The sequence below is a fragment of the Pseudophryne corroboree genome, chromosome 2 (assembly GCF_028390025.1).
Source record: "Pseudophryne corroboree isolate aPseCor3 chromosome 2, aPseCor3.hap2, whole genome shotgun sequence".
Lineage (NCBI taxonomy): Eukaryota > Metazoa > Chordata > Amphibia > Anura > Myobatrachidae > Pseudophryne > Pseudophryne corroboree.
The window spans coordinates 647,349,638-647,373,769 of NC_086445.1; the positions used below are offsets into that span (position 1 = coordinate 647,349,638).

Sequence of the window (24,132 nt, forward strand, 5' to 3'; positions counted from 1 at the left end):
AGATAGCAAAGAAAGACTCTGATTGGTAGAGAATGAATCAATTAAGTACCCTGTGGGTATTATCTGATGCTTGCCTTCCAGGGACAAACCCAACTTGATCCGGGTGTATCAGTAAGGGTAAAAAAAATATTGATACGTGTAGCTATAAACTTGGCATAGAGTTTGATATTTCCATTTAAAAGATCTATAGGGCGCTAGTTCTGGCAATGCGCAGGGTCTTTCCCGGGCTTAGGTAATGTAACAATTTGTGCTTCCATCATTTCCTTAGGAAGGGTCCCTAGTGCAGTGATTTCATTGAAGACAGCAGCAAGTGAGGTGTCAAAAGCTCCTGAAAAGCAATATAGAAATTATTAATAAAGCCATCTGGACCTGGAGCTTTACCTCAAAGTTGAGACTTTATATCATCAGTAATTTCCAAAGAGGTCCAAGGAGCATTCAACATTTCTAATTGGTCTGTAGATAGAGATGGTAATTCTATGTTTTCCAAAAAAGAATTTATAGAAGGTAGTGAGGGCTGAGGAATAGTCAAATCTTGAGAGAAATTATAACGTTGAGTTTAATAGGTGGTGAACTTATTCGAGATATTATTATTATTATTATTATTATCCTTTATATGGCGCCACAAGGGTTCCGCAGCGCCCAATTACAGAGTACAAATGTACATAATCAAAATAGGAAAACAGTGACTTACAGTTGAAGACAATATAGGACAAGTACAGGGCAACTAAGCATAACTACACCAGTAAACATAGAGATAAGTTCCAGGTGGCCAAAAAACTGTGGGATCTGGGCAGTTGAGGATTATTAAAGTAAGAAAAGTATAAGCACATGAGGGAAGAGGGCCCTACTCGTGAGAGCTTACATTCTAAGGGGAGGGGTAGACAGACAGGGATGACACAGATGGGGTACATAGAGAGCGTGGAACAGAGGGTTATGTTGAGATTTGGCTAGGTTTGGTAAAGAAATGGGTCTTAAGAGCCCGTTTGAAGTTTTGTAGAGAGGTGGAGAGTCTGAGGGGGAGAGGTAAAGAATTCCAGAGAAAGGGAGCAGCACGTGAAAAATCTTGGAGATAGGAGTGGGAGGAAGTAATCAGAAGACAGGAGAGTCGGCGTGCATTAGCAGAGCGAAGAGGACGGGTGGGAGAGTAAAGGGAGATAAGGTCAGAGATGTAGATGGGAGAGGAGTGGGTGAGAGCTTTGTAAGTGAGTGTGAGAAGTTTTAATTGGATTCTGAAAGGGAAGGGAAGCCAGTGGAGGGCCTGTAGGAGAGGGGAGGTAGACGTAGTGCGTTTGGTGAGGAAGATGAGCCGGGCAGCAGCATTGAGGATAGATTGGAGTGGAGAGAGGTAATTGTCAGGGAGGCCAGTTAAGAGGAGATTACAGTAGTCCAGTCTGGAAATAATCAGTGAGTGAATAATGATCTTATCTAATGGGTTTGAGACTTTACTAATAGAAGATGAAAAAATATGTTTGATTCTATTTCTGTCATGTTGCACTCTTTGTTTATGGGACAGCAACTTACCAGGTCTGTTACCTAGCAAATAAAACTTATGGCGAATTCTGATAAGAGCAGCTTGTGTTCGTGCCATTAATAATTTTTGTAGATGACTACAAATTTCTGCTAATTCCCTATGAATAAATTTGGATGGCGAACGCTTATTCTTATCCTGAATGTGTCTGGGGGTTGGGGCTGGGACACCGGTGCTGGGAATCCCTGCGGTAAGCATACCGACTGTGGAATCCCTGCAGCAGAATCCGGGCGGGAGCGGCGAGTGCAACAAAGCCCCTTGTGGTCTCGGTGGCTCACTGCGCTCACCACAGGTTCTGTTCCCACTATATGGGTGTCGTGGACGCCTACGAGTGGTAATTGTCCCTGTATGTGGGCCTTCTGTGTGCCAGCATTTTGATTGTTTGGGATCCCAGCGTCAGCATGGTGACCGCCGGGATCCCGAGTGGTGGTCACATAACCACATCCCATATGAAGGGGCATTGGAGGCCATGTAGGAAGATACACTGTCCGAGATAATTTTCCTCATCATCTGGTCTGATAATAAATGAGGAGAGAGGCACTAAGGACGAAGTGGGCGAAGTGGTGGGCAATGTTTCAGTGCCAAAGCACTGGAGCATGGTCCGGCCATGTAAAAGGAAGAATGTGCATTGAGTTGGAGTGTTAGAGTGTCCATATATCACATAGAACTAGGTCTGTCCTAGAGTAGGAATTATGGGATGGGGAATAATAGGAATAATCACATCCAGAGGGATTCTGTACCCTCTGAACATCATATAAATCAAATTCTCCTAATAAATTGTAAAATGTGGACGAGGGACATGGGGGGGTAGAAGGTCCTGCGGGGGCGATTCAGGGAGATTTATCCAGTTTGGGATCTAATGCTGATTTAAAATCTCCCATAATAACATTGGAGCCCTTACAGGAATTCAGTATAGTTAAGCAAAGTTTACAAAGTAAAGATACTTGATTAGAATTAGAGGGTATACAGAGGCTAAAGTAACCAGTTTATCATCTAGTAACCCTGTTAAGATTAAGAAAAAGCCATTTTTATTTGCCATCTGAGAATGTACAACAAAAGATACCTAACTGCTGAACAGAATAGCCACTTCATTACATTTAAACGTACCTTTGCAAAATATACCTGAGAAAATTTATGATCCTTAAGAGTAGATGGGCCTAATGAAGAAAGATGTGTCTCTTGTAGTGCTACAACATCAGCCCTCTGCTTGCAAAAAAAGGAAAGAGCCAGTCTATTCTTGTTGGGGGAGTTTAAACCCTTAATGTTTAGCGAAAGAACACAAACCATTTATATAGAAAAGAAAATGGGGAACATACTGTACAGTTGAAATGTATCTTATGGGAATGAGAAGAAAAATGTACCATACTGAATATTCATTATGATTATACCTCAGAATCAAAGGGGAAGAAAAAGAAGAGAGGATCGCAAAGAAAAAAATAAAAAGAAAAAAGGAAAAATTAAACCAAAATAACGCAGTATATTAGGTGTGCAAAACTACTGCAGGGGCTGATATGAAAGTTCAGTAATACGAAAGAGGAAGGGGGTTGTGACTTAGCACCACCACCCATATAGATGATTCAAAAGTGACTAGAAAAATAATATATAGCATATCTAAGGTGGTGTTACAACGGACGTTGATGGTTACAGCAGGCAACGGTTCTCTTTCCAAGGAGGGCGGAGCTCATGAAGATCTTCAGGGCAGTGACCCTTGTACACTCCAGATTAAGACTTGTAGAATTCTCCAGCAGCAGGTCTTCTAGCCTATAATAGCCACTTTTCCCTTATGGTGCTGTATGCCTACTGTTACTGGGATGCCACCAGGGCTTACACCATTGGAGGTAATACAAGCTTAACCTGGAATGACCCAAATCAATGTCGGTAAAGAAGAGAACACAAAGTAACACTAAAGTAGTAGAGGAGAGATGAGGGAGGCAAAGGGAAGGCAAACTATGGAGACCAGGTTGGAACTGAGTAGTGAGACAAGGAATAACAAGATTGAGGGGATAAAGAAATACTGGAGACAATAACACAAAATACCCCATATCAGGGAGAAGCAATAAACTTCTACTGAGCATTAGTGCACAAGTGTATAATAGAGATATAAGGAAAGAAGTGTTAGAAATACAGTGCGAAAAAAACAGCACAACAAACTATGGTGCTAAACCTGGGCTGGACACAGGAACATGGTCAGGAGGAGGACACAGACAAAACAGAGGGAGATTTCCACAGGCTAGCTCAGAACCAAGAAACAAGGGCTTCCGCTGCGACCAGTGATTATAACCAGCAAAGAGTGAGAGGCAGAGGACACATATATAGTATATAGGTCTCAATTAAATCACAGCACAGCCAACCTCTCATTAATGAAAAACTCCCTATAGCTGTACTGCAGCACGTCCACAGCCTCCAACCCTCACAGAGGAAGCATCTGGCTTCCCTGCTGCCTGTCAACCCCGACCGCCGGAAGAACCTGGCATCCTGTTTGCCATGGTGCTGGAGGCCGGGGATCGAAAGTTTGAAATTGTCTCGGTTGTCTAACGATGACTGGACACTGTGAACCGCAAGCTGCGGCTTGTAACAGGTGGACATGTATAACCTTTAAACAAGTCAAACATACGAATCTATAACTTTATGAGAAAACTCGAATGCCAAGTATACTAAAGCTAACTAATATACTATAAAAAGATTTGACAATTAAGCAAAACATTATACTTAACCAACTTCCAACTCTCGATGTCAGAAGATAGACATTATAATGCATTTTGAGTCCTACTAAAGAACTCCAAGTGAAACAGAAAATCTTCAGAGTGCAGGAGGGTCGTCTCAAGTGTTATAGGCCCTACACACTGGCCGATTTTTTGAAAGATATGAACGAGAACTCGTTCATATCTTTCAGTGTGGAGTCTCCAGCGATGAACGATGCGCGTCCCCACGCTCGTTCATCGCTGGTCCCCCGTCGGCTGTACATGCAGGCCAATATGGACGATCTCGTCCATATTTGCCTGCACTTCAATGCAGCCGGGTGACGGGGGGAGTGAAGAAACTTCACTCCCCACGTCACTGCCCCCCCGCCGCCGGGTCGCTCGTCGGCCGTATCCGCCGTCGGGCAGCTCGGCGGCGGGTCGGCCAGTGTGTAGGGCCCTTTAGACCATCCTGTACAAGGAGCTGATTGTTGCTTAGGTCCAGGAGGCTGTTTTACAGAAATGTCCCAATCTAACAGAAGCTTGAGTCTGGTATCTAGAGATGATATGATATATGCTGAATCCTCATATTGAGATAAAGAGCTTAACTGGGAACTCCAAACGATAGGGAATATTATGTGCTCGAAGGGCTGTCGTGATAGGAGCCAACAGTCTTCTTTTGAAAATAGTCAGTGCAGAAAAGTCTGGAAAAACTTTTAGCCGACCAAAATATCTGAGTCTCTGGCCAATCTTACAGCTCTAAGAAAACGCTCTTTGGTGGTAAAGAAGTGAACATGAAAAAGCATGTCTCTCGGGAGTGAAAATGAGACACTGCGGGGTCCATGGAGACAATGGATTCAGTCAATCAGGAGGTCTCTCTCCCCTGCTTTTGGTAAGAGCTTATGGAAAAGACTCAAGACATAGTCCTCCAGCTCAGAGTTAAACACAGAGTCAGGGATTACTCAAATTTTTATATTATTACATTTGGAGCAATCCTCCAAATCTGCCATTTTGTTCTTGATTGCCTCTGTTTCAGTTTTCTGTCAATTAGAAGTTATTAGGTCATTGTGGGAAGCCACCAACTCCTCCATTCTTTGCTCCAAATGGTCCATAAGGTCATTAGTCAGGTCTATTTTGAAAGCCGATAGGATTTGGCAAAATGATTTGACTGTAAGGGGATCATCAGTCACAGTCTATCTCTCTGCTGGAAAGAAGACTTTGAGAGCTGCTTGACATCGCACTCCCCATAGGGTTGGATCCCAATGTACCAGATGGAGAGGAAGATGTATGTGTTGATTTCTGGGTAGGAAATGACAAATGAGAGGGGAGTATCCATCTAGGTTTTTAGGAGGCATGTTGATGGAAGATTTTTATAGAGTTCTTGAAAGAAGGTCAGCCACGAATATCTGTTCTTAGATAATTATGCGATATATGGTTGGCAAAATCAAGAGCTTAATACAGTACCTAGGTTGGCCACCATAAAGGCTCATAGTCCTTCAGAAAATATAAAAGAGGTGATTATGCAGAAAGCCAAGGCCAGAGAGTTGTTAAGTAGACAGATTGAACTTAAATAAAAAATTAAATGAAGCTTTATAGCCTTCAGCATAAAAAGCACAGTCCACAATAGTGTTTAGGAGAGTTTGGTTGGAAAACAGCAATTATATCAGGCTATCAATAAAGTCACCAAACTCCGTTATGGGGAGTAGCAATGGTATAGATTTAGCTTTAACTGTGTGGCGTATTAACAGTATAGCACTGTAAGCCTTATAGGTAAGGGAAACGGCTCCGCCAAAAGAGATGTGTGCTGCCTCTAAAATCAGCTTTTTTCTGAGAGGACACACAGGTGGTGGCCACCAGTCATGGTCCTACTAGTGAATGAGATGCCCACACAGGTCTCTGATTACTTTCCCCCCTAATACAAGGTATGAGGGATAGCACCTAAGATGGCTTAACCATGAGTCGGGCTGTGAGGGTCTCCGCGGGGTCTCTGGGTCCAGACAGTCCAGGCAGTAGCCAACTAGGGTCAGCAGCCACACCAGCAGAAATAGGAGCCCCTGAAGCGGGAGAGCTGCAGTGGGGTATGGGCAGCAATAGGAGCCCGTAATTCAGGCTTGGGCAACCTACAGGCCACCACACTTCCTTACACTCCTCACTGTCTTCTGTCACACCAGCAGTGTCCACCAGCCTCAGTGCGGGACCTGGGGAGTCCACCGCTACATCTCAGCCAGCAGCAGGTGCACCAGGTCATGCAAAAAGTGCAGGTCCCTGAGCGACTAATCGGAAGTGCGGGAGGGACCTCCAATTAAACATGCTGTCTCGCTGCAATGGTCAGGCCTCAGCACCGGGGACCACAGATCACTAATCAGAGGCCTCCAGACTGTGCTTCAGGATCAGGGGTCACGGCTCATAGGCAATATGTTCTTAATTCATGCATGCAAACCGATGGATGTGCTTGAAAATAAACTTGGCTGCCGGAGCTCATGTAACCTTTGTCCCCATTTTTTTTTATCTTAACAATCGCTGAAGGTATTAATAGTTTGATTTTTTATTCTAGATCAAAGAGGCTGGCTTCTGGGGTAAGAACTTTGTCATGAGCGGTTCTGACTGTGGTCACATCTTCATCTGGGATCGGTACACAACTGAGCATCTAATGCTCCTAGAAGCAGACAATCATGTTGTAAACTGTCTTCAACCACATCCATATGACCCAAGTAAGTTTTTTTGCATCACCAGCATAATAGAAGCAAATTTCTAATTGATAGTTTTGTGCAAAGAATACAAATCTGCACTATTCACCATCCCACAGATACAAAGAAGTAGTACTAGCCATAACAGATACAAATAAATAAGTAAATAAATAAATAAATAGTCATAATGCCAAGGGAAGATACATACCACTTTTAAAGACAACCTTATCACAACTACACTGATTTCATGCTCTGATGTCCATGTAGTTTCTTGGCAAAACTGTTATTTCATACAAATAAGGCTAAGGAATGACTTGACTTGGCTAAGTACATAACTTAGGTCCTAATTCAGATTTGAACGCATGAGCAAAATTCTTCTCTAATGGGCAAAACCATGGGGGTCATTCCGAGTTCTTAGTTTGCTAGCTGCTTTTAGCAGCATTACACGCGCTAGGCCGCTGCCCTCTGGGAGTGTATCTTAGCTTAGCAGAATTGCGAACGAAAGATTAGCAGAATTGCTACTAAATAATTATTTGCAGTTTCTGATTAGCTCCAGACCTACTCACATATTGCAATCTGCTCAGTCCGTTTAGTTCCTGGTTTGACGTCACAAACACATCCTGCATTCGGCCAGCCACTCCCCCGTTTCTCCATCCACTCCCGCGTTTTTCCCTGACACGCCTGTGTTTTTTATCCAAAACGCTGAGTTGCCACCCAGAAACGCCCCTTTCCTGTCAATCATTTACCGAACAGCAGTGCGACTGAAAAGCGCCGCTGAAGCCACAGCAAAACTGCTAAGTTTTGTGTTAAATAACTAAGCGCATGTGCCCTGAGTGCCTTGCGCATACGCAATTTGCAACAAATCGCAGCATAGCGAAAATCGTCAACGAGCGAACAACTCGGAATGACCCCCCAAGTGCAGTGCAGGTCGGGCAGATATAACATGTGCAGAGAGTTATATTTGGGTGGGGTGTGTTTAAACTGAAATCTAAATTGCAGTTTAAAAATATAACAGCCAGTAGTTACCCTGCACAGAAACAAAATAACCCACCCAAATATAATTCTCTCTGCACATGTTATATCTGCCCCACCTGCAGTGGACATGGTTTACTCATACGCCTCCCACCAGAGCCACAACTAGTGGTGTGCCAGTGGTGCCTTGCCCACAAGTGCATGTGCACTGTTGGCACACCATCCGGCAGCACTCACATGGCTGCTCACCACCGCCACTCCTGCTCGCCACCATTAACTGCAGTGCTACCCGCTGTCAAATATGTAGTGGTGCGCTCGGCTCCTAATCTGCTGAGTGCACCACTATATACAAGATAACGTGCAGTGATGCAGCTTCCACTGGATGCTCCGCCCTCTGCAGTGTCTCCAGAGCTCCCACCAGGCACATTCAGCTTCAATCTGCATGCCTGCAGCTCTACTCCCTCATCTTTTGTGGCAGTCCCACCCTGGATGGCTTCCTGGTTGGCTTGCCGAGGTGGAATGACACTGATTGGAAGCACAGCAGTACTATAGTAATAGTAGCATAATAGAATTGGGGACACACTGTTGTATATGATTTGGGGACAAAAGGGGGAGTAAAATGTGAATTGGTGGCACAATGGGGAGTGTAATGTGAATTGGGGGCCAGTGGGCAGTGTATTGTGAATTGGGGCACACTGCGGTTTATGCTGTGATTTGGGGGCACAGTGGACTGTGTAATGCGATTTGGGGGCACACTGTGGCTTATGCTGTGATATGGGTCACAGCAGGTGTGTAATGTGAATTGAGGCACAGTGAAGAGTGTAATGTGAATCGGGGCACAGTGGGGAGTGTAATCTGAATTGGGGGCACACTGTGGCTTATGCTATGATATGGGTCACAGTGGGATGTGTAATGTGAATTGAGGCATAGTGAGGAGTGTAATGTGAATTGAAGCATAGTGAGGTGTGTAATGTGAATTGGGGTAAAGTGGGGTGTGTAATGTGATTTGGGGTAAAGTGGGGTGTGTAATGTGAGTTGGGGCAGAGTGGAGTGTGTAATGTGAGTTGGGGAAGAGTGGGGTGTGTAATGTGACTTGGGACACAGTGGGGTGTGTAATGTGAATTGGGGCACAGTAGGGAGTATAATGTGATTTGGGTGCACACTGGCTTATGCTGTGACCTGGGGGGTGCAGTGAAGAGTGTAATGGGAATTGGGGGCACAGTGGAGAGTGTAATGTGTGCAGGTATCATGTAATGTGAATTTGTGGCATGGAATGTAAAAATGTTAAGGGGAATTTGAGTGTCAGCTGGTGGCAGGAGTGTTAAAAAATATCTAAAACCTATTTCACTACATATCAAAGCCCTTAAAACTTCTTCCATTAACGTGTGTTAACATAGTAACCATGAATGTCATTGTTGGAGATAATACTCCTACTGTACCAATTTCCTTCGGTTGTCTGTGTAAATACCTTTTACCAATGCATTGGGAGACCCACACAGTAAACATCACACACGGAGGTATGTTAACAGAATTAATCTATATTGGTTCGTTTGTGCAGGGTTATTATAGGCAAAGAAATAATTACACAGCATTTTGTATGCATCACAAACAGAACAAAAGAATAATTTTGCTGAAAAGAAACATACTGTACAATCTCTTAGAAAATGATCTGTGCTTTCCCCCTCCCCTCCTGTCCTTGGCAATAAGATTGTTTCACAGTATGTATTCAGAAAATCCATTTGACCTTGTTTCTCACAGAAACTTCTTTCTAACTATTTGAAATGTCAGCATTACTTATAACTCATTATAAAGCCTAAAGCATTTAATAAAATGGCTGCTGTTATACAAGATGCCTGATAACTGCTGTAGCACAGTGCTATCTCTCTCAGTCCCTCCTTTTTATAACGATCTGATATTACAGTTAGGCTATGAGGCATTTCAAAATCTCTACCTAATGAGTCTAGGCAAACAGTCTAGCTATGATGGTGCTAAAGGATTTTGTCCCCGTGAGATGGTGCTTTCACTTTATCCAATGAATGGTAATGACCGCTCATATCCATCAAGGTAGACTGCTCACGGCTGTTTCTTGCCAAGCTCTTCTGTAGCTTCTTAAACTTGGAGGTTTCAAATCTTGAGTTTATAGACTTTTTGCAAGCTGAAAGGAAACAAAATAGTTTCTAAAACACAGATATATAATTATTGCTAAACCAACAATTTTAAGCAAAAACAGTAAAATTCCAACAATCCATCCTTTAATCCCACTGAACCAGTTAGCTGGGTTTAGCCAAGATAACCACCCTTCCCCATCCAAATCATACTCAGGGTCATTGTACTTTTCCCTGAATGTATCCTTAAGTTCTTGCACTTTGTTTAGGTGGGCTTCTATGGACTCCTCAATAGAGGTGGTTTTGTTCGGATAATGACAGTATGCTCCTTCTACTACCATGCACATTCCTCCTTGCTTGGCTGTTAGATAATCCAAAACAATTCTGTGAGCCTGCACCTCTTGTTTTACCATTTTTATGTCTTCTAAAACTAGTTTAAATGTGTCATCATATATAGCAGTAATGTTATCAAGCAGTTTTGCTAATGCTTTGATGTTATGGGAGAACTGAACCGTTCCTCCCGCAAGGGTTAATCCCATTTTCTTGTACCATGGAATGTAAATAAAATCATGGGCATGAGTTTTGCTCTTTTTTAGTTCTCTTTTCTTTAAGGGACTGAGATCTAACTGCAGGTATTACCTTCCCTGGTGTACAGGTACCCTATCCTCCATAGGGTATCCATTTATAAGCCCTCTTCCCACACAGAAAATACACATCTGGTTGTAAAATATAGGGCACATTAATTACTACCCCATATGCAATCTGTAGGCTGTACAGTGGGCCTGAATTACCTTGATTTGCAATGAACATGTCTTTAATGGAGCTATTAAGCCATTCAGGTTGTGGGTATTGAAAGTATTTAGCCTGTTTATTCCCTGTAAAACTAGATTTAGAATGAATATGTGAGCTGCATTCTGAGCTGTTAAGCCATTCAATTATTTGGGGATTAGAAGTATTTGCCTGTACCTTTATGTCCCTAAAGGGAAATGGGTATGTATAGCCTCCTCTCTCGCATGTGGTGATGTCTAACCCCTAGTTAGTTGTGAAATTTACTAGGGTTTGGGAACAATCTACATGACTTTGTTTTCGAGTGACTGGTTTTACAATTATCCCATCAATTACAGGTTGGCTCTTAGTGCTGGGTGGTGCCTGTATCCAAAAGCTAGGCAGACTGGTCATTTCAGCTGTGAGTAAACTCACTGGACTTCTGTCCATGGATTTGTTATAACACTCCCCTAGTGAATAATTAAAGGACTGGAACTCAGTGTTAGGGGAACTGCATACCAATGCATGGACCGGGCACTTACTGGTGGATGGGTGCATACCCAACAATCGGACAAATTAAGTGCCTTGGCTACTTGAAAGTGAGACTGGACCAATGAGTTTGGCCAGATAGTAGCACTTCTTCGGTCTCTTACAAGGTTGCTATGGTTTTCATGGGGTGGAGGTTGGTGAGTAAAATTTCCCCTTATTTCACCTGTTTTATTGTCCTCAAAGAGAAATGCAGAGCATATAATTAGGACAATAATGGCTGAAGTTCCTAATATAATGCCCCATAATGGCTTGTCTGGCTTAGGCCCAAATAATCTTTGCATGATTATGTTTGAGTGGGATTGTTTATCCAAACTTACCTTGAGCAAGTTTGCAGTGGGATGCATGTATCCAAACTTCTCTCTCTTTAACCTTCACAGAAGTGGGCGTGGTCAACAGCACTTGGTATGGACCATCAAATCTGGGCCCAAGTGACTTTCTCACGTGTCTTTTCAGATACACCCAATTTCCTAGGTGAAGCTTGTGGGGATTCAGTTCTGCTTCTGAATCTGGGAGAGAGGCAAAAGCTAGAGAATGCAATGATTTTAGTTTCTCAGTAAGACTTCTTACATATGCAGTCAAATCACCATGTTTATGCTGTAACTTTTGTGGATAATAAAAACCTATCTTAGGTACGCTACCAAACAAGATTTCATTCGGTGAATAACCTGTGGTCTTACTGGGTGTGGTTCTAATACTGAACAAGGCTATTGACAAACACTCTAGCCAATTTTTCCCTGTGTCCTGCATAGCTTCTGTATTTTAAGCTTGAGAGTTCAGTTGTATTTTCCACTAGGCCACTAGCCTCCGGTCTATAGGCCCCATGCAAGGCCTGCTGTATCCCCATATCTTGCATGATATGAGTCATCCCTTCTCCTGTGAAATGGGTACCTCTATCTGATTCAATAGTCTCTGGTACCCCATATCTACAAACAACTTCTGACAAGATTTTCTTAGCTGTGTTTCTGGCGGTTGATTTGGCAACTGGCCAAGCTTCTATCCATTTGCTGAAGGTATCTAGGCATACCAAGATGTACTCATATATTCCCACCTTTGGCATTTGGATGTAATCAATTTGTAGTCTCTGAAATGGGAAATAGCTCTTAGGGATTGCTCCAAGGGTTGTCCTGACCTTTTTCCCTGGATTGGAGATGCCGCATATCCAACAAGCTTGTACAAATTTGGCTGCAGTTGGGTAGAATCCTGGAGCTATCCATCTTTCTGTGACTAAATTTCCCATCTGGTCTTTTCCCAAGTGTGTGAGTCCATGGCTGACTTGGCACATGGGTGGATACAAACTTCTTGGTAGACATATTCTGTCTCCTGCTTTCCATAGGCTGGTTTCTTCTTCTTGCTTGGCTCCTCTTCTCTCCCAAGAGGCCTTTTCTTCAGGTCCAGCTTGTTCCTGAAGTTTCTTCAAATCCTGTAGGTCAGGCATTTAAGGTTCATCTTCTTTGTTTACTTCTATTTGTGCGTTGTAAACTGTTGCCTTCACTTGCTGCTTGGCCATTCTTTTGGCTTCTTTATCTGCAAAATTGTTGCCTTGTGTTTCCTTTGATTCTTTGTGTGTGCTTGTATTTTGATGATGGCAACTTTTAGTGGTTTGTCAAGTTCTTTGAACAAGTCTCTGATTAAATCTGCATGTTGTATTTGTTTACCTGTTACAGTCTTGAAGTCTCTACTTTTCCATATACTGCCACAGTCTTGGGCCACTCCCCAAGCGTACCATGAGTCCATGTATATGTTGGCCGTGGTAGTTTCAGCATACTCCAATGCCTTAGTGAGAGCTACCAGCTCTGCTGCTTGTTCTGATAGGTGATGTGAATGCCAAATTGTTTCCTCACAAATATTTAAAATGCCCACTCTAATATATACTGCAGACGCCAGGCGCATCTTATTACCATATACGATAAAAGTGAGCTGTACATCGCAAAACACTGCATCCCATAAGAGAAAACAATACACACACACATTATCTGAGTTCCAAAGCTCATTGATGTATATATTTATTAAAAGGATATGGATTCAATATATTACAATGTACAGTATACCTATAGTTACAACTCATACAGTAAGCAGTTAAAACATACAGTTACATACAGTTACAGGCCAGCATATACAATACCATTCCCTCAATGCTTATGTCTCTCTCTCTCTGTAAAATCAAGCTGGGACTCCATCTTACTCTGAGACAAAAACAGGAACTGATCTGGCAATAACTCCAACATCGTCTAGTCCAAAACAGCAACTGACTTCCTGTGTGATCAGCAATGTGTTATCTAGTTTGGGGGAGGGAACTTACTCATTCATGATGAGTCACTAGTCTCTTTGTATATGCTAATCAGGTTCAGCCTTGAAGACATCCAAAGGGCTGGCCTGAGCTTCCTGTCCAATACCTGTTTGGAATATCTATTGTTCTAATAAAAGTGATTTTAGCTTTTATACATTTAATCATAATTCCTTGTTGCAATGTCCTACAACTTAATAACAAGTATCAAATTAATCTACACATTAATCTGCTTGCTTTAATAGTAAATATGACAGGTCTATCTTGCTTCGTTCAAATAATACACATACATGACATTACTTCATTATATCATTTTAAATCATCATGATGTCTGACTATTGATATTATTGTAGTTATGTACTGTATGAAATAAGTGTCGAATCCATCTCTGTGGCATGTCCGTGTAAATGCGTGTCTTACCATATATTGCTGTGCTCGCTGCGCGTATTTCCAAGTATAGCTACTCATTTGTGTGTAGTTTGTATGTTCTTTTTATGTAATATTTTTGACTTCGACAGTGAGATGGTAGGGATCCTGAGTCCACAACTTCATGTTCAGTGGTCACTGCATATCCTGTGTAAGGAGTTCCATCCTCATAGTACCTTGTTCCATCCACATATAGCTCATGCTGAGCATTGGGTAGGGCTGTGTCTGTAACATGTGGTAGAGGTTGATTTTCTTGTTCCATTAATGCCACACAATCGTGTTTTATTATTAGGACTATCACCTTGCTCTGGACCGGCCCTCTGGTCCGGCATCCATGATGATCTGTCCGTATCTTCCTCTTTTGGACCACCTTCCTGGTCCTCATCATCATCTTCTTGCTGATCCATCAATTTGATTAGTAGGACTATCACCTTGCTCTGGACCGGCCCTCTGGTCCTACGTCCATGATGATCTGTCCGTATCTTCCTCTTCTGGACCACCTTCCTGGTCCTCATCATCATCTTCTTGCTGATCCATCAATCTGTTTCTCCCTCCTTTTTGAATCTTGAGATTCAACACTTTTATTTATGAATGCTGGTAAAAGGGTGGCTGGGTTAAGGGTAGTGCATCTTCTGATGGTCACATTTGTTGCACTCAGCAGTGCTACTTTATACTTGGTCACCCTTGCTGCTGATAGATGCTTTGTTCTTGCTTGTTGTCGAATTTCTCTAACAGCTTGTGGTACTTGGATAAGTTCATGATTGAGCACTGTCTGTGCTTTTGTCTTTTAAAACTGCTGCTGCCACTGCTCTGATGCAGGCAGGTGCTCTTTGAATAATGTTGTTAAGCTTGCTTGAGTGGTAGGTCACTGGTCTTTGCTTTAGTCGTGAATTTGTGTGAGGACTCTCAGTGCATGGCCTCCTTCTTCATGACAATACAAGGTAAAAGGGTTACTGTAGTCGGGTAGTCCTAGGGCTGGAGATGAGGCAACTGCTGTTTTTAATTCCTTGATTGCTTCTTCAATCTCTAGTCAGGTGGGGTGTGGACCCTCCTTTTTGGTGCTGTCATACAAAGTTTGCATGTAGACTGAAGCTAGAGATATCCATTCCCTGCAGAATCTCACTAGGCCTAGGAGCGATCTGACTTGCTTTATAGTAGAGTTGGCATTTTTGCTTGAAGTATGAGCTTTTTCCTGTCCTCTGTCAGGTGCCTTGAGAAATGCAATGTGTTAGAAAGATTTTTTTTACTTTGCTAGCTCTGCAGTCTTGTTCTTCCAGAAACTTCAGTAAGGACACTGTCTCTTCCTGGCACTTCTTTTCAGTGGTGGTGGCAGTCAACAGGTCATCCACATACTGTATCAGCTGTGTCTTCTGGGTAGAGGAGTCTCCATGCTTGTAATATTGTAAACATTGCTTCAGTGAAATCACTTGGTGATGTGGCCCCTCCCTGGGGCAGTCTATTCCAGCAGTTTTGTTTTCCTTTATGTGTGAAGGCCAGCAAGAACAGAGAGTCTTGTGTAATGGGTACTGAGAAGAACGCGTTGGCCAGGTCGATCACCGTGAACCAGGCTGCTGTAGGTGGGATTTGATTGAGAAGTGTATCAGGGTTAGGAACCAAGGGTGTGTCGACCTTCAACCTCTTGTTGACCTCTCTTAGATCATGAACAAGCCTATATTGGACCTTCCCATCTTTGGCCACATCCTTCTTCCTTACCGGAAATAAAGGAGTATTAAAAGGTGATCTGCACTGGACAATGACTCCCATGTTCAGGTAAACTTCAAGTTGTTTGGTAATCGCCTCTTGTGCTGGGGTAAAAGGGTACTGCTTGATGGACACTGCTACTGTCCCTTCAGTTGCAACTGTATTGGCTGTACCTTGAGAAGGCCCACATCTGCTTTTCCTTTGGACCTTAAATTATCAGGGACCAACGATGTCCATGCTGGGAGTTGTTGTTCCTCTTCATCCTTTTTCTCCTGTGATAGGTAGACTTGTATAGCAGCTTCTGTCTCAGGTTGTATCTTTGCTGGAATGTTGCTGGTATACTTAATGCCTTTTGGGGTGTACTGGATTGTTGCGTGCATTAGGGCTAGGATGTCTGCTGCAAAAAGGTTGACTGGACAGGGGGGTGAGGTTAGTAATGCCACTGGGACAGTTGTGGCTTCATCATTGATGAGCAAGGACATCATCTTCCTTTCTTGCAGGGGTAGGACTTGACCTCCTAATCCAGTTGCTTTGAAGGCCTTATCTGTAAGTAAATGTGGAGGAATCTGGTTCTGCACAAAAACAGTTCTTGAAGCCCCTGTGTCTATTAAACAATCAAGTTCTTGTCCTGTGGGTAAAGTCACTGTAATTGTACCTTTTGTTGAAATGTTGGTTGCTGCAGGATACACAGACACAGCTGCTGACACAGGGGTTTCACACCTCCATGCTTTGTCATCTTGTGTGTGCTGCTTCAAATATGGCTGGTCAGAGGCCTGTTGCTGTGCTTGGACGTACTTAAGGTATTTTCTGCAATACTTTTTCTGATGTCCTGGAAGTTTACACCAAAAACATTTACCTTGTGCATCAAATTGTTTCTTTGCCCGGGATGGTTTTCCTTCTTGTCCCCTCCTAGGTTTGGGGTTCCAGGTTTTCTGGGGACCGTGTACCAGGTGGACAGTCACTGCGGGGACTTTTGTCATGCGCTTCTCCTTTTTTTCTTTCTCCACATCTTCAATGCTTTCCAGTACCTGTAGAATAGCTGTTATATCCATTGTCATGGCTTCAGGTCTAATTTGAAAAAGCTGAGATCGTAATTCATTTCTTAAACCATTTAGAAATATTGGTGGTCATTCCGAGTTGTTCGCTCGTTATTTTTCTTTTGCAACGGAGCGATTAGTCGCTAATGTGCATGCGCAATGTCCGCAGTGTGACTGCGCCAAGTAAATTTGCTATGCAGTTAGGTATTTTACTCACGGCATTACGAGGTTTTTTCTTCGTTCTGGTGATCATAATGTGATTGACAGGAAGTGGGTGTTTCTGGGCGGAAACTGGCCGTTTTATGGGTGTGTGCGAAAAAACGCTACCATTTCTGGGAAAAACGCGGGAGTGGCTGAAGAAACGGAGGAGGGTCTGGGCGAACGCTGGGTGTGTTTGTGACGTCAAACCAGGAACGACAAGCACTGAACTGATCGCAGATGCCGAGTAAGTGTGGAGTTACTCAGAAACTGCTATGAAGTTTCTATTCGTAATTTTGCTAATCTTTCGTTCGCAATTTTGATAAGCTAAGATTCACTCCCAGTAGGCGGCGGCTTAGCGTGTGCAAAGCTGCTAAAAGCAGCTTGCGAGCGAACAACTCGGAATGAGGGCCATTGTCTTTAACATTCTTGCTCCTACAGCGCCACCTACTGGATAGCCTTCATCTTCCTGCCTCACAACAAGCTTATCATAATACTGCCATACATTGTCAGTCTTTTGTACAATAACTGGTTTTGCAGGTGCAGTTTCCTGTCTTTGAAAACATCTCCACTCTACTCTTGGTAAAATATTTCTTCCACTTGCAATATTATACCTTTCTTCTGCTGCTGGCTTGTTAATCTTCTCTACCGTCTGCTCTCTTGAGAAGCCATTTGCACCATAAGGGAGTATTCTCCTAAACCCACAGTGATTTTAAGAATTTGCTCTAAATCTATCCAGCAAGGTCTGTATATACCACATACTTGTGACAATTGCTTAAAAAATGCAGTAGGATTTTTCCTCATATCTGGTAACTCATTTACAATTCTTAACATATCAGAATGAAACCACGGTGTGTAATGTTCCTGCTGTATAAACTCTTGATTACCGTCCCCTACCTTATTGTCGGCCATAAATCTGGGGTTGTTAGTTGTCTGCAGCCGGACTGGAAGTGCATGATTGGTGGGGTCATTATTGTTACATCTGCTGTATCTCCTAATTGCCCTTTCACTCAACTCCCCACTAGGTCTGGTTGGACTGGTGTTACAGTCCTGTATGCGGGCTAATATACGGTTGGGTTTTTGCATAAGAGAGTTGGGGGTCACAGGGTGGTGCAGTAGCTTCCACCCAATTACTACAGAAAGGGCACTTCTTATCTCCTTCTGGGACACAGTAATTACACGTTGGGCATTTTCTTTCAGGGTAATGAATACTTTCTTCAATAATTCTGCCTGTTAAATCACTGAAGTTTGGATACACAGATTTGCTGGCACTAGGTGCCACCTCATCCAAGGGACCCATTCTCTGTGCTGGGCCTCTACTTGGAGGAGTTAAAGTTATGGTTGCAGATGTGGTTTGAACCATAGATAAAGGGGATGCCGGTGGCGGTGTAGGTATCTCAGCAGGAGATACTACAGGTGCAGTTGAATATGGTGGGGGTGAACCAACTGTATCTATTTCAAACATCTCCTCTTTTCTCTGTTTTAATTAATCATCTACTTCTTGTCTGCAAAATTTTTACAGTGTCAGAAAACCTTTTTTATTAAACCAGTGTTATTTGCTTCAAATCTCCATCGGTCAGGATCCAGTGTTCCTTCCTCTGGGAGGTTTGCCCTTTTAAAAATTGCACCAATGCCATGAAGTGCCTGTTTTCCCTCCCTAGCACTGACAATCTCCAGGGGTGACGTCTCCCTGGTTTTACTACCCTGTACACCCATCGCTCTGTGAGTGATCAGTTCACCTTGCAATATCCTTATGGGCTGCACCCGTTGCTTGCACTACATAGTCTCTAAATGGGATATCCTTATGGGAAAGTTCCTGTTTCCCCTCCCTAAAAACAGAACTCAGTCTATTTTCATGGGATATACCTTTATGGGAAATTGCATTTATCGCTTTTTTCCCCCTCCCTATCACTGCTCTGATAGGAAGATACCTTATGGGAAAATTAAGCAAACCACCAATAAAAAAGTTAAATGAAGAAACCTATTTGGATCTTAATTTTTGACACAACAAACCAAAACTTTGTTAGTGCTGACTGGACTCTAGTCCACAAAGACCTCTTCAACCACTGAGTCATACGTTTTTCATATTCGAATGAATTACCTTTTGTCAATAACTTTAACGTCTTCTAATAATGTTAAACTCTTTGAACAGACAGGAATAAATTCTGGTGGCAAATGATTAATAGGTAAAAAGCATAGACAATAGGGATAAGCCCCACCAACAAACTGCAATAATATATCAGGATTAATACTATGCCTATGATATGAATATACTGGATCACAAGGATTATTTATTTAGATGTTTTGCGTTTTTTGCTTTATTTTATACCACCTGACCATGGGGTAAATTTACTAAGAATCATATTTTCCCGTTTGAGGTCAAAGTTCAATCACGGATGACATCGAAAGTGTAAATATGCAACTTTTTGAATTGATTACGACTAATTTACTAAGCTGCCGTATTCTGCATTTTCGGGTTTTCCGATGTCGATGTCATTCGGTTTTTTTGGCAGTGTTTTACGTGAGTGACTTGTAAAACACTGCCGACTTTAATACAATGAATCTCGGCCGGATCTGAGAGATCCGTGCTGGGATTCATTGTGCACCTTGTTAAAAAAAAAAAAAATGTTTAAATGTGTAAAAAAAATTGCGTGGGGTCCCCCCTCCTAAGGCAAACCAGCCTCGGGCTCTTTGAGCCGATCCTGGTTGCAGAAATATGGGGAAAAAATGGACAGGGGTTCCCCCATATTTAAGCAACCAGCATCGGGCTCTGCGCCTGGTCCTGGTTCCAAAAATACGGGGGACAACAAGAGTAGGGGTCCCCCGTATTTTTGAAACCAGCACCGGGCTCCACTAGCTGGACAGATAATGCCACAGCTGGGGGTCACTTTTATACAGTGCCTTGCGGCCGTGGCATCAAATATCCAACTAGTCACCCCTGGCCGGGGTACCCTGGGGGAGTGGGGACCCCTTCAATCAAGGCGTACCCCCCCCAGCCACCCAAGGGCCAGGGGTGAAGCCCGAGGCTGTCCCCCCCATCCAATGGGCTGCGGATGGGGGGCTGATAGCCTTTGTTAAAAGTGAATGATATTGTTTTTAGTAGCAGTACTACAAGGCCCAGCAAGCCTCCCCCGCAAGCTGGTACTTGGAGAACCACAAGTACCAGCATGCGGCGGAAAAATGGGCCCGCTGGTACCTGTAGTACTACTACTAAAAAATACCCCAATAAAGACAACACACACACCTTGAAAGTATAACTTTAATACATCCATCCACACCTCCATATACACATACTTACCTTATGTTCCCACGCAGGTCGGTCCTCTTCTCCAGTAGAATCCATGGTGTACCTGTAGAAAAAATTATACTCACATAATCCAGTGTGTTAGGCTCCTCTGCTTGTAATCCTTTTGTAATCCACGTACTTGAAAAAATAAAAAAACAGATACCCGACCACGAACTGAAAGGGGACCCATGTTTTCACATGGGCCCCCTTTCCCCGAATGCCAGAAACCCACTCTGACTGATGTCTAAGTGGGTTTCTTCAGCCAATCAGGGAGCGCCACGTTGTGGCACCCTCCTTATCGGCTGTGTGCTCCTGTACTGTACGACAGGCGGCACACGGCAGTGTTACAATGTAGCGCCTATGCGCTCCATTGTAACCAATGGTGGGAACTTTCAGGTCAGCGGTGAGGTCACTTTCGGTCAACCGCTGACCTGAAAGTTCCCACCATTGGTTACAATGGAGCGCATAGGCGCTACATTGTAACACTGCCGTGTGCCGCCTGTCAGTCAGTACAGGAGCACACAGCCGATCAGGAGGGTGCCACAACGTGGCGCTCCCTGATTGGCTGAAGAAACCCACTTAGACATCAGTCAGAGTGGGTTTCTGGCATTCGGGGAAAGGGGGCCCATGTGAAAACATGGATCCCCTTTCAGTTCGTGGTCGGGTATCCGTTTTTTTATTTTTTCAAGTACGTGGATTACAAAAGGATTACAAGCAGAGGAGCCTAACACACTGGATTATGTGAGTATAATTTTTTCTACAGGTACACCATGGATTCTACTGGAGAAGAGGACCGACCTGCGTGGGAACATAGGTAAGTATGTATGTATGTTGGTGTGCATGTATGTATTAAAGTTATACTTTCAAGGTGTGTGTGTGATGTCTTTATTGGGGTATTTTTTTAGTAGTAGTACTACAGGTACCAGCGGGCCCTTTTTTCCGCCGCATGCTGGTACTTGTGGTTCTCCAAGTACCAGCTTGCGGGGGAGGCTTGCTGGGCCTTGTAGTACTGCTACTAAAAACAATATCATTCACTTTTAACAAAGGCTATCAGCCCCCCATCCGCAGCCCATTGGATGGGGGGGACAGCCTCGGGCTTCACCCCTGGCCCTTGGGTGGCTGGGGGGGGGGCCTTGATTGAAGGGGTCCCCACTCCCCCAGGGTACCCCGGCCAGGGGTGACTAGTTGGATATTTGATGCCACGGCCGCAAGGCACTGTATAAAAGTGACCCCCGGCTGTGGCATTATCTGTCCAGCTAGTGGAGCCCGGTGCTGGTTTCAAAAATACGGGGGACCCCTACTCTTTTTGTCCCCCGTATTTTTGGAACCAGGACCAGGAGCAGAGCCCGATGCTGGTTGCTTAAATATGGGGGAACCCCTGTCCATTTTTTTCCCCATATTTCTGCAACCAGGATCGGCTCAAAGAGCCAGAGGCTGGTTTGCCTTAGGAGGGGGGACCCCACGCAATTTTTTTTCAGAAAATTTAGAACATTTCCCCCCCCTTCCCACTGAAAAACATGCACTGATCTCATGGATCCGTGCATGCCTATACAAACACGGGATAAAAAAGCAGGTCTGTTTTTTTTTAGCACTTTTTCACGATTTGCATTTTATCACGGCAGTGTTTGGCTATTGTCGGCAGTGTTTGTGTTTTGCACTTTTTAGTAAATGACCGATTTCTACCAAATTGCAGGCGTATTTGACCGATGGTGTATTGATTCGTGATTTTTTCCTAGGACTTCCAAAATATTACGAATGCCCTCATCACTGCCGAGATTTTTGCTTAGTAAATTACCGAGATGACACTGTGAAGAAAAAACGGCATCTCGGTCAAAATCGGGACCTTAGTAAATATACCCCCATGAGTCTTTTATGATCAGAAAAATTCCCTTCACCAATTATAACTCTTGGACTAATATCCAACAGTGACAAAGACTCAAGACAGACTACTTTAAAATTATCTGGTATATGGTTAGCAGGTAATTTACTTAGACAATATGGATATCTATCACCAATATATTTTTTCTATTACTACTTTATCAACATGACACCCCACAACTGTTGCTAACCTGTCTTAACTGTACCAACAGAACTGAAATCACTCTTTTGCAATATACCTTTAAATTCACAATAATCTGACTCTATAGCAGGGTTATACCATAGTAATATTGAGCATTTGCAATTCTGACATGTCATTTAAAAATAAAACCAATTTTTTCCTTGCAAATATGAAACTGAAACTTATGTACGTACTTTATCAGAGAATACAGAAAAACAACAAAATGTGCACCTTTAGACAGACAAGCGGGCTCAAAGTAATCACATTTAACTACCTGTACATGGATGAACAGACCAATAGACAGAACATAAAAACTGAGAGTGATCAAGTTTGAATCACTCACCCGGGTTTTATCAGTTATTATATACGATCGTTAGCCGTCTCGCCATCCACTGGCAGGATCTGTTAGTGATCACGGACGAGCACCCATGTAATGTTGGAGATAAGACTCCTCCTGTACCAATTTCCTTTGGTTGTCTGTGTAAATACCTTTTACCAATGCATTGGGAGAACCACACAGTAAACATCACAAACGGAGGTATGTTAACAGAATGAATCTATATTGGTTTGTTTGTGCAGGGTTATTGTAGGCAAATAAATGATTACACAGCATTTTGTATGTATCACAAACAGAAGAAAAGAATCATTTGGCTGAAAAGAAACATACAATCTCTTAGAAGATGCTCTGTGCTTTCCCCCTCCCTCCTGTACTTGGCGATAAGATTGTTTCACAGTATGTTTTCACAAAGTCCATTTGCCCTTGCTTCTCACAGAAACTTCTTTCTAACTATTTGAAATGTCAGCATTACTTATAACTCATTATGAAGCCTAAAGCATTTAATAAAATGGCTGCTGTTATACAAGATGGCTGATAACTGCTGTAGCACAGTGCTATCTCTCTCAGTCATGTTTGTTATTGTTAATTTCTGAGTTTAACCGCCTCTCTAGGACCAATTTAAGTCATGCTTGTTTAATTTCTGTCCCTACTGGGCAGGGATAGTGGGGCCCCAAAAGTAAGAGTGTTCAGTGTCCCAGGATTTCTGTAGCTGGCCCTGCTCCAGAGTCCAGGGAGAGACAGGATGATATTTCTCCCACTCCCACAGTGCCAGCGCCGCAAAGAGTCTTGCAGTTATACCCCTTTTCCACTACGGTAGCACGGGTCGCAGCCATGTCGCCTGACATGGCTGCGACCCGTGCTACAGCCGCCTAATGACAGCGCAATTGCCGGGTTGGTGACGCAGCTAGTGACGCGTCAGGGGCGGTGCTGAGAAATCACATGATCTCCCAGCGCCGCCCTCCCATACACAGTGAACGGGAGCTGTATCACCTCGACATGGCTCCCGTTCACACTAGACAGCTAGCCGGGTTGAACACGTGTTCAACCCGGCTAGCTACCAGGGTAGGATTCCCGGATCACTTGATCTGGGAATTTGCCGGGGAACCCTTTTCCACTAGGGAAAAACAACGGGTAAATGTGCGCCCCCGTGCATTTACCCGTGTTCTAAAAAGCTAGTGGAAAAGGGGTATTACTTTGGGTGGGGGGCACTGAGCAGGATGCAAGCAAGACAGACTGAGAGAGCCAGCCCAGGATAGGTGCAGGCAGGCAGGTAGGACAGCCCAGCCAAGCAGCAGAGTCAGGTCCTGTGTGAGTTATCTCTATCCACATTGCCCTGTAATTTCTGTTCTTCCCCCCTGTACTGTCCCTGTCATTTCTGTACTGGTCTGGCCACCTCTGTCCTATCCCATCTGTTCTATTCTGGCCCTGTCACCCCTGTCCTTTCCCTGTCCCTTCTGTCTTAGTCCTGTCACCTCTGTCTTGGTCCCACTGACTGTCCCTATTACCCCAATCATGGCATT

The 24,132-nt window shown here is 43.6% G+C and overlaps 1 protein-coding gene across 4 annotated transcripts in view; it reads left to right on the forward strand.

The window, feature by feature from the left end:
• DCAF6 (DDB1 and CUL4 associated factor 6) overlaps positions 1-24,132 on the forward strand; it is a 912,707-nt gene that overhangs the window by 825,764 nt on the left and 62,811 nt on the right. For all 4 annotated transcript variants that reach the window (XM_063954988.1, XM_063954989.1, XM_063954991.1 and 1 more), the window contains one exon: positions 6,761-6,917. In XM_063954988.1, coding sequence (XP_063811058.1) covers positions 6,761-6,917 — 157 coding nt within the window. The remainder of the gene's footprint in view (positions 1-6,760; positions 6,918-24,132) is intronic.